This window comes from Podarcis cretensis (genome assembly GCF_951804945.1).
Source record: "Podarcis cretensis genome assembly, chromosome: 10".
Lineage (NCBI taxonomy): Eukaryota > Metazoa > Chordata > Lepidosauria > Squamata > Lacertidae > Podarcis > Podarcis cretensis.
In genome coordinates this window covers 71,957,691-71,971,388 of record NC_137179.1, presented here as the reverse complement: position 1 = coordinate 71,971,388, position 13,698 = coordinate 71,957,691, and the positions used below count along the sequence as shown (strand labels likewise).

General features: G+C 42.6%; 2 protein-coding genes across 2 annotated transcripts in view; one reads left to right on the top strand and one right to left on the bottom strand.

Annotated features, from left to right (window-relative positions):
• The window catches only part of CCDC146 (coiled-coil domain containing 146), a 70,216-nt gene that overhangs the window by 40,582 nt on the left and 15,936 nt on the right, over positions 1–13,698 (bottom strand). The gene's annotated exons all lie outside the window — the stretch shown is intronic.
• Positions 4,122–12,892, top strand: FGL2 (fibrinogen like 2). Its single transcript, XM_079993694.1, has 2 exons — positions 4,122–4,888; positions 10,148–12,892. Exons 1-2 carry the CDS (start codon positions 4,276–4,278, stop codon positions 10,852–10,854), a joined length of 1,320 nt encoding a protein of 439 aa, XP_079849820.1. The 5' UTR covers positions 4,122–4,275; the 3' UTR covers positions 10,855–12,892.

The following is a 13,698-nucleotide window of genomic DNA, read 5'->3' as shown; positions in this document are numbered from 1 at the left end:
GAGTTCTCCAAGTTCAATTTTGAAATTCGCTACGTGCCAGGGGCAGAGAATGTCAGAGCGGACGCTCTCTCCAGAAAACCTGAGTACTTAGAGGGGGAAGGAGCGGCGGAAGAAAGACATATCATCTCGGAGGACCACTGGGTTTGTGGGGCGGCATTGGTGGGGCAAAGAGAACTGGTAGAGGGTATTGAGAACGATGAATATGCCCAAGAAAAGCTTAGGGAACTCAGGGAGACAGGTGAGAACACAGGGGGTTTTGAGGAAAAGAACGGAAAACTATATTACAAAGGGGCACTCTACATACCAGATGGGGAACTAAGAGGGCGGGTGCTCAAACAGTTGCATGACAGCCCCACGGCGGGGCACTTCGGACAGCACAAGACCATGTGGTTGGTTACCAGGGAGTTTTGGTGGCCCAAGGTGAGGGAAGACGTGCGGGAGTATGTCAGGGGATGCGACAGGTGCCAAAGAGCAAAGGGAGAGAGGTTGGCGCCAGCAGGGTTATTAGAACCCTTACCCACCCCAGAAAGGCCATGGGAGATGGTATCCATAGATTTTATGACCGATCTACCGAGATCCAAAGGGAAAACCGCGGTCATGGTGGTAGTAGATCTACTAACTAAGATGTGCCACTTTATAGCTTGTTCACATGCAGTCACAGCGGAAGAAACCGCAAGGTTGTTTGTGAAGCATATTTTCAGGTTGCATGGCGCCCCCTTGAGGGTTTTGAGCGACAGAGGGAAACAATTTACTTCCAGGTTCTGGAGGAAACTAATGAGCTTGTTGCATGTGGAGGTAAGTTTTTCCACCGCCAGGCACCCAGAAACAAATGGGCAAGCAGAAAGGGCAAACGGGGTTTTGCAACAATATCTGAGGTGTTATGTAAAAGACAGAGAAACTGATTGGGTAGATAAGTTACCTCTGGCAGAATTTGCCTACAACAACGCGGAAAACGTGTCCACAGGGATGAGTCCCTTTCTGGCCAATTATGGGTGTCACCCTCGAGCCTTCCCAGCAGAAGGAGGGGAGCACTGGAGTGTACCAGCAGCGGAACGCTTTGTGGAAGAAATGGAAGCGATCCACCGGCAGCTCCAACTCAACTTGGAGAAAGCCAAAGAAGCATATAAGAAACAAGCAGACAGAAATAGGAGGGAAGGTGAAACCATAAGGGTGGGAAACCGGGTGTGGCTATCCACCCAAGGACTGCCGTTTAAGGGAGGGTGTAAGAAATTGAGACCCAAACGGTTGGGACCCTTTGAGGTCGTACAACAGGTGAACCCAGTAGCCTTCAAACTTAGATTGCCCAGTCACATGAAATTGCACCCTGTATTTCACAGATCATTACTGTCACCGTACCGAGAGGGACGGGAGTGGGGGGAAAGTGAGAGGGGGGTCACCCAAACACCTGTCATTGAAGAGAGAGAACGCAACATGGAAGTGGCAGGAATAATTGATTCCAGGTGGAAGGGGAATCGGGTGGAATACTTGGTAGAATGGGAGGGGGAGGAAGAGTCAGAAAACACGTGGGTACCGGTGGAAGAAGTCCACAACGAGGTTCTGATAGAAACGTTCCATCAGCGTTTCCCAAGAAAACCGCAGCCGATGGAGCGATTTAGGAGGGAATACTTCGGAACCACTGATGAGGAAGGGGTGTTTGAAGGGTTCCCAGAGTCAGGGAGTGAGGAGGCGGCATACTCCGACGAAGAAGAGGAAGACGGGGAAGGAAATGGGAGGCAGTGGCTAGAAGTGTTTGAATCCTCTGAGGACGAGGAGAGTTCCTTCCGAGGCTTTCCAGCCTCACCGCCTGTAGAAGGGGAGGCGGGAGGGGATAGAGGGGGGCCTGGAGGGGAGGTGGATGTCAGGGAACTGCCATCGGAAGAACAGGTGGTGGGAGGGCTCCAGGAGGATAGAAGAGATTCAGCAGCAGAAGAGGGAACCAGTAGGGGGGGAGCAGGAGCTTCCAGGGACAGGAAGTCGGAGGGGAGGCTCTGGGACACTTCCAGCGAGAACAGTGAGGAGGTATCAAGGCTCCCTTTAGCGACCCCCACCCCTCGCCGGAAGCTGTCACGCAGGGAATCTAGGAGACGCGTTTCCGTCAAGCAGCTTTTATGCTGGAAACGTTTCCGCAAGCGCCCACTGTCGGATTCTACCAGTGACTAACGGAGCCATGTCCAGGGGCTCCGCTCAAGGCAGAGCTTTGCTACGTTAAGCAAACTCCGAGGGACTAATCCTTTTACGCACAAGTAGCTCATTGTCCCATCACACTACCCTAATACTGTTTATATGCTAACAATGAACACATACAATTTCATTGCTAGTTGGTTTTTTTTTTAATGAAAAGCATACCAAAGCAAACACTAGTGTGTTAAAAAAACATATATACTTTGACATCACCATATGGTAAGATAAGGAAAAATAAAATATTTATATGAAACTTCCACAGACATTACAATGTCTAGGTCTCTGGGCTTCTGCCTTGGACTGCAATTCTATGCATGTTAACCCTGCAGTAAAAACCCTCAGTAAAAACATGATGACTTACTTCTGAGTAAATATGCATGGGATTACACGGCCAGTTAGCATGGGTGTGTTCATTTTGCAAATGGAAAAGGGACATGTTGATTCCTTGTTAAGATATAACAAGAATTCCAAAACCTCTATTGTACTAAATGTCAGACACTATTTTTTTGATTCAGCAATAGACTAATGACAATAAAAATACAGGATGCAGGTATTAAGATTAAAGACCTGCGTAATGGATTCATTCCACAAGTTATATGCCCATAGAATATCCTATAGAGCGACAGAATTGTAGAGTTGGAAGGGAGCGCAAGGATCATCTAGTCCAGGCTTCCTCAACTTTGGCCCTCCAGATGTTTTGAAACTACAATTCCCATCATCCCTGACCACTGGTCCTGCTAGCTAAGGATCATGGGTGTTGTAGGCCAAAACATCTGGAGGGCTGAGGCTGACGAAGCCTGATCTAGCCCAACCCCTGCCATACAGGAATATGCAGCTGTCGCATATGGGGATCGAACCTGCAACCTTGGCATGATCAGCACCATGCTCTAACTGCGCTACCCATATATGTAACTAGTCAAATGCTTCAGATTTAGCATGCATACAAAATGGGTCAGTGATACAAAGATTCTATACCTATAATATGTGAAGTGGTTGCAACCCTGAACATGCTTACTTGGAAATAGGTTCAACTCAAATAAAAACATTTACTCCAAGTCAGTCTTATGTGATATAGATACAAACTTTATGGGGAGGGGTGGTGTCACTCTGTATGTCAAAAATGGCATTTAGCAGTCTTTCCCAACCTACTCTCATCAGCCCCAGCAAGCATGGCCAATTCTCAGGGAAGTAGTCCAAAATATATGGGGCGCATTAGTTTGTGGAGAGTTGGCACAGCCTCAAACACAAAAGAGACCTCTCAAAATCACTGTGGGTGTCAGTACCAGACTCCCAAAATAATTTGGTACAGAGGACATACCAGTTTCCCCCTGATCAAAATATGGTAGTTCTGAGAATGCTCAAAGAAGACTTTCTACATCATTTTATCTGCTAGAAAATCTTGCACATTTCTCCCAGAATTCACTGCAGAGGATTCCCCGGACTGTTCCAGAGTGCAGCCTTGGTTCATGCGGAGTGTTTGGTCAGGCTTCTTGAGCATAACTGTTGCTTCACATGAATGCATGACAGGAGACTGACAGTGGACAAGTTGCCCTTACAAATTTTCTTGCAGAAGAACTTATGCTGAGCTTCCAAGAAACCCTAATGTTGTCCACTAAGCACACCCTGTGACTGTTGCCTGAAGTCTACCCTAATACTGTTTATATGCTAACAATGAACACATACAATTTCATTGCTAGTTGGGGTTTTCTTTAATGAAAAGCATACCAAAGCAAACACTAGTGTGTGAAAAAAAATATACATTTGTTTTTGAAATGGTGTATTTGTTGTGTTGTGTATATATTTATTATTCTAAAATGAATACCTGGGTATAAGTATCTCTATGTTTGATTATGTAGACAGGTGCTGGAGATAACATTTTGTAATCTGCAAGTCTGAGTAATTTCCCCATAGCTACCTACTTTACTCTTCTATTAATATCACTGCAGCTTGCTGTGATGCAACCAACTCCCACCCTTTTCCGAGAACAGTGCAGGCAGCCTTTCTGATAAGTCAGAGGCAGCAGTTAGCTGCTCTTTATAAAAGTCACTGAAACTTTGCACACTTCCTCACTGGGCTAGCAGCTCCTCAGAAAAGATGAAGCTCATTTACAGCATTTTGCTCCAGACAGCTCTGCTGCTATTTACAAATGGCTCTGCATCGACAGATGATAGCACAGACGGCGCCCGAGAAGAAGAACTGATTGGTGCTTGTCCAATAAAGTTCAAAAGCAGCGGGGAATGTGATGGAGAGGAATGCCCGTATCGGATAACCTTGCCTCCAATGACCATCCAGCTGCCCAAGCAGTTTCGGCTGATTGAGAGAACACTCAAAGAAGTGCAGAACCTGAAGGAAGTTGTAAACAAGATGAAGAAGTCCTGTGAAGACTGCAAGCTGCAGGCAGATGAGAATCTAGAAAAAGACAGCAATGAATTTCTGCCACCTGGCACAGACGCTCCAGTCGACAACAGCAAAATACAAGATAACAGAGTAAAAGAATTGCAGAACAAGGTTTCCAGGCTGTCAGCCAGTCTGAAGAATGCAAAGAACCAAATCCATTCTTTACAGAATCAGCTGGAGCACATGAACCTCATAAACATGAAGAACGTGGAAAGCTATGTGGACAGCAAAGTAGCCAACCTGACATTTGCTGTGAACAATCTGGATAATAAATGCTCTTCAAACTGCCCAGCCACACAACCACAACCAGGTAGGTCAGCTTTTACTATTTTACTAAAAGGATCAGAACAGCATTTCCTTACATGCATCTATTAACTTTTTGCCACCTACCAAAAAAGTAAAAGCAGATACTAGGCGTTACTTGATCCATATTACTTTACAATTAGGGCATATCTGGATATTAAGGAAAAATTTGCAAATAAAAGTAGGATTCAATGTGTTAGGATTCAATAGTAGGATTCAATAATGCTGTACTGTATTGTGTTTTTAATATTTGGTTGGGAGCTGCCCAGAGTGGCTGGGGAAACCCAGCCAGATGGGTGGGGTATAAATAATAAATTATTATTAGTATCATTAGTATTATTATTATTATTAGTTTTTAGTGAAACACAGTAAAATATAACCATCTTGTTGGGCCAAGAAGACTTTTAGCTTAGCTGTGAGGGAAGTTATTGAAACGGATGAGAATCTAGCACCTCTGAACTTCATAATGGGTTTTTCTTTTCCTGTTAAAAGGATTTTGAACACCCCCCACACTTTATTTTTGTCAGCGTTTGATGCAGCAGTTAGTTACAGGCAAATTCTTATGTTCCTTTACCAAGCACAAGAAGAAAGCTTATTAGAAGAAGAGTGTGCATCTTAACTTTCCACGGATGTAACAGGTGGGGGGATGCACATCAGAAACCACACTGCAATGTTCATCGGCATCTCAGTGGGTTGGCTGGCTGAATCCTTTGAGGTGCAGGGGGATGTGTGTCCCTCTTTGTAGCTACCAGTTGTTATGCACAACTATTTTGCCACTGGAGAGACCTGGATTCAGGCCAGAATCTTTAAGGATTTGGCTCCGTTAAAGTACAGAAAAATCAGGCTGTTAAAGGGCATTTTCCAATGTTACACGTGGGTAGCTGTCCAAACTCAGAGAAGCTTGCACTGGTGAAATAAGGACGCCCTTTTACTTTTATCACTTCTGTTCAGGTAGAAAGAATGGAAGAAAATGATTTCTCATACAGGACCAACGAAGTAATGGCTATATTGAGATTGTTAAAAATGAATTCCATTTATCCTGGAGTGTGGACATCTGGACAATGTTTTGTCTGCATTTTGTTACTGCTGTGTGCTCAGTTTTCTTCATACCACTTCCTATTGGAAGCATCAATTGTTTTATATTGGTGTGACTTAAAGCTTACAGTTACATAAATTTTAAAAACAAAAACGAAGAAACTCAAAAATCTTCCTTTGAATATTATTTTGAATTACACTTCAAAATGTTAATAAATAACTTGCCATATTACATACATTTGGGAACACAGAGGAAGGTGTAGTCTTACGGATGGATGACACAAATGATTATGTTTTACAGCTGCACATGTGCAAATCTGAGCAATACTAATATATCCCAAATGAACAGCATGTGATATCTTTAGAGTGGAATCTTGGCAATGTTACATGAAATAAACAATGTTACATGAAATATCATTTTGACTATTACTTTTCCCAACCCATCTATTTTTAGTGGTTGCACTTAAAAGAACATTATCCTGTTACAATAACAAGAAATAATTTTGTAATTCATAGTTCTTGCTAGAAAACAGTGCTTGGAATCAGTTCTTTAAAAAAAAAGTTCTCTGAAGTCATTCAACATTCTCTGAACTGCACTTAAAAGTAGTTCCCATAATTGCTGAGTGAACTGAATGCGAATTAAGTTCATTGTGAAGTAGAATTTCGAATGATGCCTACTTCACCTTCAAGTTCATTCTGGTACATGACTCCTTTGAGCCTTGAAGCTTAATGGTTATCTTTTGGGAGGAAATAAATCAAAACTATTCACATTCCACAGTGTGTGCTTTGATGTTTCCTTAGCCTTCTTAAGCATATTTATTCCTCAGCACAGCAGTCTGTAACATTCTGAATGTTGAAAAAAGAATGCTGAAGCTCATTTGGATAAACTTCAGCAGTGAGTGGAACATACATAATCTCTCTTCCTGAACAGGATATTTTAAATCTATATCCCTGAATAGAAGGGACACGGGTGGTGCTGTGGTCTAAACCACTGAGCCTTGTGAGCTCCCGTTGCTCAGTCCCTGCTCCTCCCTGAACCTAGCAGTTCAAAAGCACACTCAAAAAAAGTGCAAGTAGATAAATAGGTACCGCTCCAGCAGGAAGGTAAACGGCATTTCTGTGCGCTGCTCTGGTTTCACCAGAAGCGGCTTAGTCATGCTGGCCACATGACCTGGGAAAACTGTGGACAAACGCTGGCTCCCTTGGCCTGTAAAGCGAGATGAGGGCGCAACCCCAGAGTTGTCTGTGACTGGACTTAACCATCAAGGGTCCTTTACCTTTTTATCCCTGAATAGGCTTGCAGCAGCAGGGGGCGGCAGCCTGCTTAATCTCTGCCTCTTGGCTCCCCTCCCCTCCCCTCCAGCCTCCACTTCTCCCTCTTTGATTCTGGACTACTCTCTGCCACCACCTCTTTCCGCTCACTAAATCTTGTTATCCTTCAGCTTATGACACCTCCTCCTCCCAGTCCTTTCCCTCTTCTCCCTCTGACTACTCATCATCGTCCTATCACTTCTCCCCAGGCTCTGAGCCTTCTTCCCTCGGGGGTTCCCCAGCTGGTGCCTTCCACCACTCCTCTGCATCCAGCCAGTCCATGACAACAGACAACGTGTTGTAGTCTTGGATTGCTTGAGAAGGACCCAAAACAATATAGATTGCCAGAGAAGCAACAATAAACAATGATGGGCTGTATCCAACAAGTCATCCCATTAGTGCGAGTCCTTCCTCTCCCCTTCCTGTTTCTGCAGAACCCCCATAACAGGTTGGGTGGGAGGTGTAGGGAATACACAGAGAGAAGAGAGGGAGAGAAAGTATTGCTGTATGGTCAAAAGTCCTTGCACTAATGGGACAACTGTGTTAGATACAACACAGTCTTCCCCAGTGGGTGATCCGTACGCACTACTGAATCTGTTATGACTTCTCCTAGCATCCACATCAGGTGGAGCTGGATCATGAGTGTATGTGAAAGTACATTAAAATTCACTACATTCTAATACAGTTGTACCTTGGTTGTCAAACGCCTTGGTACTCGTATGTTTCGGCTCCCAAATAATTGAAACCCAGAAGTGAGTGTTCCGGTTTTCTAACTTTTTTTGGAAGCCGAATGTCTGATGTGGCTTCCACTATTGTTTCTGACGTGCCTGCGCAATTGGAAGCCGCGCCTTGGTTTCCAAACGTTCCAGAAGTCAAATGGACTTCCGGAACGCATTCTGTTCGAAAACCAAGGTATGACTGTATTCAGCATAATTAAAACAATTTCTAGACTAATTGTCTCTGAAAAGTAATCAAACAGCATATGTATTGCTGGCTGCACTTCTCTAAAGCAACAACAGTATAAATGAATCAGAGTGTGTTGTATCTATTAGATGTATTAGAACGATAGTTTACACATATTCATATGGGGGTGGGTACAATGAGCAGACCTATTGGGAGCATTTATGCACCTCTTAAAGTAAATTTGAGTCCTCTTCCTTTATGAAAGACTGCATCACTGCCCAAAAATCAACACTGATGCCTGATTATGAAAACTTCAAACTCTCTCAATAGCTTCACTTGTCTCTTTTCTGCCCTCCAACATATTTGGGTGACAAATATTTCCCCTCCCAAAATATTTTATAATAAGAATCAACATAACTCAGAAAACTTATTTCCTCAGTCCAAATGATATTAATTGAATGCTGCTGCGTCAATAATTTCATGGAAAAAAATGTAAGAGCATTTCATTTGTAAAGTTTGTTAGGCTTCTATTAAATAAAATAAATAAAATGGGAAATAAAATGGGCTTGGGAAATAAAATGGGCCATAATCTTCAGGAAACACCTGGAAGAAATACTTTATATCATAAAGTGTTGCATTCCTGCTTAGTATACTGTCCAAATTCATTTCCACTCTAAATTCCAGAGGTTACATAATAACACGTTTACAGGAAACCACCGTCATGCTCTTAAACGACATCTTTCTGAGTGTCAGTGTCAATTGTACACGATAGCCTGCAAATAGCTAGGAAAAAACAACAGGTGACACCAGCACTTTAGGCCAATCTTGTAAGAAATAAAATTATCCTGCTCTCCATAAGTGTAAAAAGACAGTGGTTAATGCAAAAGTTAACAAATGCCAAGTGGAGACTCGGCATTTGACCACAGGTCAAATTGTCAACTGTCTCAAGATAATTGTTATGCAAAAATTATGTGGATAGTTCTATTGCACATTCCCAGGTAAGATCCTCCCTCTATTGTGTGGGCAGGTAATCCCTCCCCTACCTGGTCTGATCTCCTTGGCAACGCTTCCCCCAGGTGGGATTGGACAACTGACTGGGGTAGGCGGAGACCTCCAGGTATCCCACCTGAGGGAAGGCAAAGCCAAGCCTATGCTGATGGAGCCGCTACAGATCCAGGGGCTGCCTGCGTCCACACAAAGGTCGCCCCTCCCCCCGTTTTATGCGGGGAGCGGTCATTGCACATTGAGGAGCACAGCATAAAACATTTGGTGAAGAAAAGATGAGAGTTCTCACACAAAGCAATGAAATAATATAAAAGCTATGCCTCTGATGATCCTCTAAGTTAGTTCATTAAATGGAGGTTTCTTTGTCTGGAGGCCCCCCCCCCATTGCTTCCCCCTCCCCTTTGACCTGAACAGGCTTGTGACCCCGCAAGGATCAGTTGTGTATATGATATGAAATGATAGCTCATGTGGGAACAAGCAAACAAAAATCCAAGCAAGTTGTGGGCAACAGCAGAAGACACAACATACCCTTGTCGAGAAATTACTATTCCCAGTCCTCCCCCTGCCCAAATAAGGAGAGGCTGAGGCAGAAATTTACCTCAGTAGAAAGTCTTCTATAAGAAATAGAACTGGAATTGCAAAAGTTATCAAGTGTCATCAAATCCAGCTCTAACCACATATTAAATTTAAACTAGTGCCAGCAGATGCTTCCCCGGTTTTCTTCTAGGCTCATTTCCTACATTACTGACATTATTATTATTATTATTATTATTATTATTATTATTATTATTATTATTGCAATGACTTGCAGAAGCACAGAAAAAAGCTGTTCTCTGATATCATTGAGCTATGTGCATCATTTATTCTACATCCATACACACTGCACAAATGGAAAGGTGACTACAAGTGTATATTCCATTATGGATTCAGGTTGCTTTCTATTATGCTATACAAGTTAAAAATGGGTTGTAAATAACGCGGCTAACTTCGTCAACCCCCTTTCTCTGTCCAGTTATACAGATTCTGCAAGGAGACTGTTCCAATTTTTACGCAGCAGGCAAACTGCGTAATGGAATCTACAGAATTACTCCTGATCCAGGACATGACAGCTTTGATGTTTATTGTGAGATGGAATCTATGGGAGGCGGCTGGACAGTATTCCAAATGCGTCAGGATGGCAGCACCAGCTTCAACAGAACATGGAAAGAATACAAGAATGGCTTCGGAAACCTGAGTAGAGAATTCTGGCTAGGGAATGACAAAATTCACCTTCTGACCAAAAGCAAGGAGATGCAGCTCAGGATTGAACTTGAGGATTTTAACGGAGTCAAAGAATATGCAAAATACGAACAATTTTATGTGACCAATGAATTTCTCAAATACCGCTTAAGTATTGGCAGCTACAGTGGTACAGCTGGGAACGCCCTGCAATTCGCCAAACATTATAACCATGACCAAAGGTTCTTCACTACCCCAGATAGAGACAACGACAGGTATCCATCAGGAAACTGTGGAGCATACTATAGCTCTGGGTGGTGGTTTGATGCATGCTTGGCGGCTAATCTCAATGGCATATATTATCACAAAAAATACAAAGGTGTTCGCAATGGGATTTTCTGGGGCACCTGGCCTACAGCTTCGGATAATCGTCTAAATGGTTACAGACAACCTTTCAAAAAGGTCAGAATGATGATGAGACCCAAAGTCTTTGTGCCATGAATTAGTAACTTCTCAATATTGACACTTTTCTCCAGTATCTGAGTGCAATTTTAAAAACAACAACTGCTATGTCTCATGTTTAAATATTTTTTCCTTGAGAAAACATCTCTTCCAAAGGCACCCTAATGTATATCCCCTGATAAATTCTAAATGTACAGGGAACAATTCAGTTTTTGGGTAGCAAATAATGTGTCAGCCTCATCCATTAACCTCTGTTAGGTCAGAAGCGGAGTGTAAGCTTATTTTGTCAAGTTGACTTCAAAGGCATTCCACTATTGCCGTATCACAAAACAATGCCTCGGCCACCCACAGGCCAAAACCAGATTTGTAGAGTTGGAGAGCAACAGTTTCAGACCCTTAATGTACTGCTTCCTTATCATATTCCATAAATATCTCTGCAGAACCACCAACCTGCTGCAAAGCTAGTGAGCCCAAACTGGCTTAAACTCTCTGAAGAAGTGTGCATGCACACGAAAGCTCATACCAAGAACTAACTTAGTTGGTCTTTAAGGTGCTACTGGAAGGAATTTTTTTATTTTGTTTTGACTATGGCAGACCAACACGGCTACCTATCTGTAACTGGCTTAAACTCAAGTATTCCAAGACAACTATATTTTTTCAATGTAAATAATAGATTCAGTATGTTATAGTTTCATAATTCATTGCCACTGTTGACTAGCGCTTTTTAAAAAAAACTATGTGACTGTACCAGAAACAAAAACAACGTATCTTAATCTAAAGGCTAATAAATGCTGTTAAGGAAGCATTTCTAATGATCTTGCTATTTTTATATATGACCAAAAATTGCAATACTAAATCTCTAAAAATATTAATGAACATAATGTGGTGGTTTATTTATGTGCAACTAATTTTGTATGGATTCAACCAATATTTTCAGACCTCATTAGAAAATGTTGTCTCAAGAGATGAATAACTGAAAAATTATATATAAAGGCTTCAAGTTTACAGGGGGAACTCTGGGCCTTATAGTACAGTCGTATGATCCACTTTTGCCAGCAGCCGCTACGTCAGGGTTACAGCTGGTGTGACAGTCGCAATCCTACGTACTCCTATCGGCATAAGAATAGATATCGAAATAAGAGACGATATAGCAATGCCAAAAGACACACCTGCAACATCCCTGGCAACTATGCTACTAATAATCTAATAAGATTTAACACTGCTGACATCTGCACATTAGTAGGGCATGGAAGGCATTTTTGATAGAATATCATGGGAGAAGGTAAAAGTGCCATTTTCCTCAAACAGATTTCTGGTATATTGTTGGAAATATTACTATTTTTAAAGAGCTACTTTAGGCAATTATGATCTAAGTGATATTGCCTCTTCAGTAGGCATTTCCAAAGATGACTAATATAGGTGTATATATCTGTATATGCAACAGAAGGAACTTATAGGAGAGGCATCCTTTCAATGCCTTATATTTGTGAACAGTAAAGAGAGGAATACATTTAAAATTTTCATTGTGTATTGTTGCTAATGACCAAAGTATGTGGATTTACACATGTGTCTGTGTGTGTGTGTGTGTGTGTGTGTGTGTTGTTAAAGGGGCTTTGCTAGATGGAATTATGCCCAATTGTGCCATGCAATTTGGCTATTTTTCTTCATTGTAAATGTCTCTTAACTGGTGAGGGAAACCAAATCTAATACTGAGAGATTCTATCACCTTTGCTACAAAATGTTACGTATCATCGTTAGAGGTTGTTGCTGGTGAGTTTTCTAGGTGAAAAGATCCTTAAGTTACAGGATTGGGTCCAGTGTGTCCCATCTGAAAATGGAAGGGTTTCTTCTGTTCACTGTTCACTTTTCATCTAATCCCCCTCCCAGGCTCCCATTTAATCTCTCATACTTTTCCAGGGTTTCTTCAGTTATCTGAAGCAGTTTTACGGAAGGCTGCAGGGGAAAATAGACTCCTGGGGAACATCCTGTGAGTGAAATTCGAACACAGGATTCAACCCAAAATGTAGAAATAAATGTAATCACTTGTTATGATGTGCAGTAAAAGATTTCCTCCAAACCATGTTGAAGTCAATAGAAGAGAAGTATCTACTGTAATTTTGATTGGTTTTGGTTATTGCATTTACATACTGTACAGTGCTTCAAGATCTGAACAACAGACTACTTAGTTTGCTTCTGGGCACAATTCTAATTGCTGGGTTTTTTTGCCACTCAACTGTAGGCCTGGGATGAGGTGTATGAAACCCCCAGGAACTTGCCTATGTGCAGCAATTCTTGGCTTAGGCCCTGCTCCAAATGCCTCTCCCCTTCTTCGGAGATGTGGTGGGTGGCTTCTGGGGACAGTTCCTTTTCTGTGGTGGCACCCAGACTTAGAACTCCCTTCCCAAGCACAGTTCCAAAGCTTCTATCACTATCTCTTAGGCAACAAAGACTCTCCTCCCTGCAAGAGAGGGGAGTGGTTGTGGCTGGGAGCTAGACTCCGTCATGGCACGACCCTCGGTGACATCAGGGGAGAGCCTATAGTTGGATTAGCATCAACAGGCTCCACCTACTGGTGAATAAACCCCCCTTTGTTTTTTAGACTCACCCCTCTCCAAGTGGGTGGAGTCAGCTGACGTAATCCAATGCCTAAGCCAATACCTTTTCACTTGCTGGTTGTCCAGGGGGCCTGGTAGGAGTTTTTCCATTTGGCATTAGGCTTTTTGGTTTTTTCGCCTACCTCGTAGCAATCGTCACAACTTTCATGGTATTGGTGGGTAGGTTAGGCATTGGAATAATGTGTTGTGGTGTCGAAGGGCTAGGTGTGGGCATCGCCTGCACCTTCAATTTTTGGGTATTCCGTTAAAGGAATCTGGCGGTCGTGTA

What these genes read in the sequence shown, in the direction of transcription:
- FGL2 (XM_079993694.1), top strand. Translation starts at nt 4,276, where the DNA reads ATGAAGCTCATTTACAGCATTTTGCTCCAGACAGCTCTGCTGCTATTT. An exon ending in AGCCACACAACCACAACCAG is followed by an intron (nt 4,889 to 10,147) that starts GTAGGTCAGCTT and finishes TTCTCTGTCCAG; the next exon opens with TTATACAGATTCTGCAAGGA.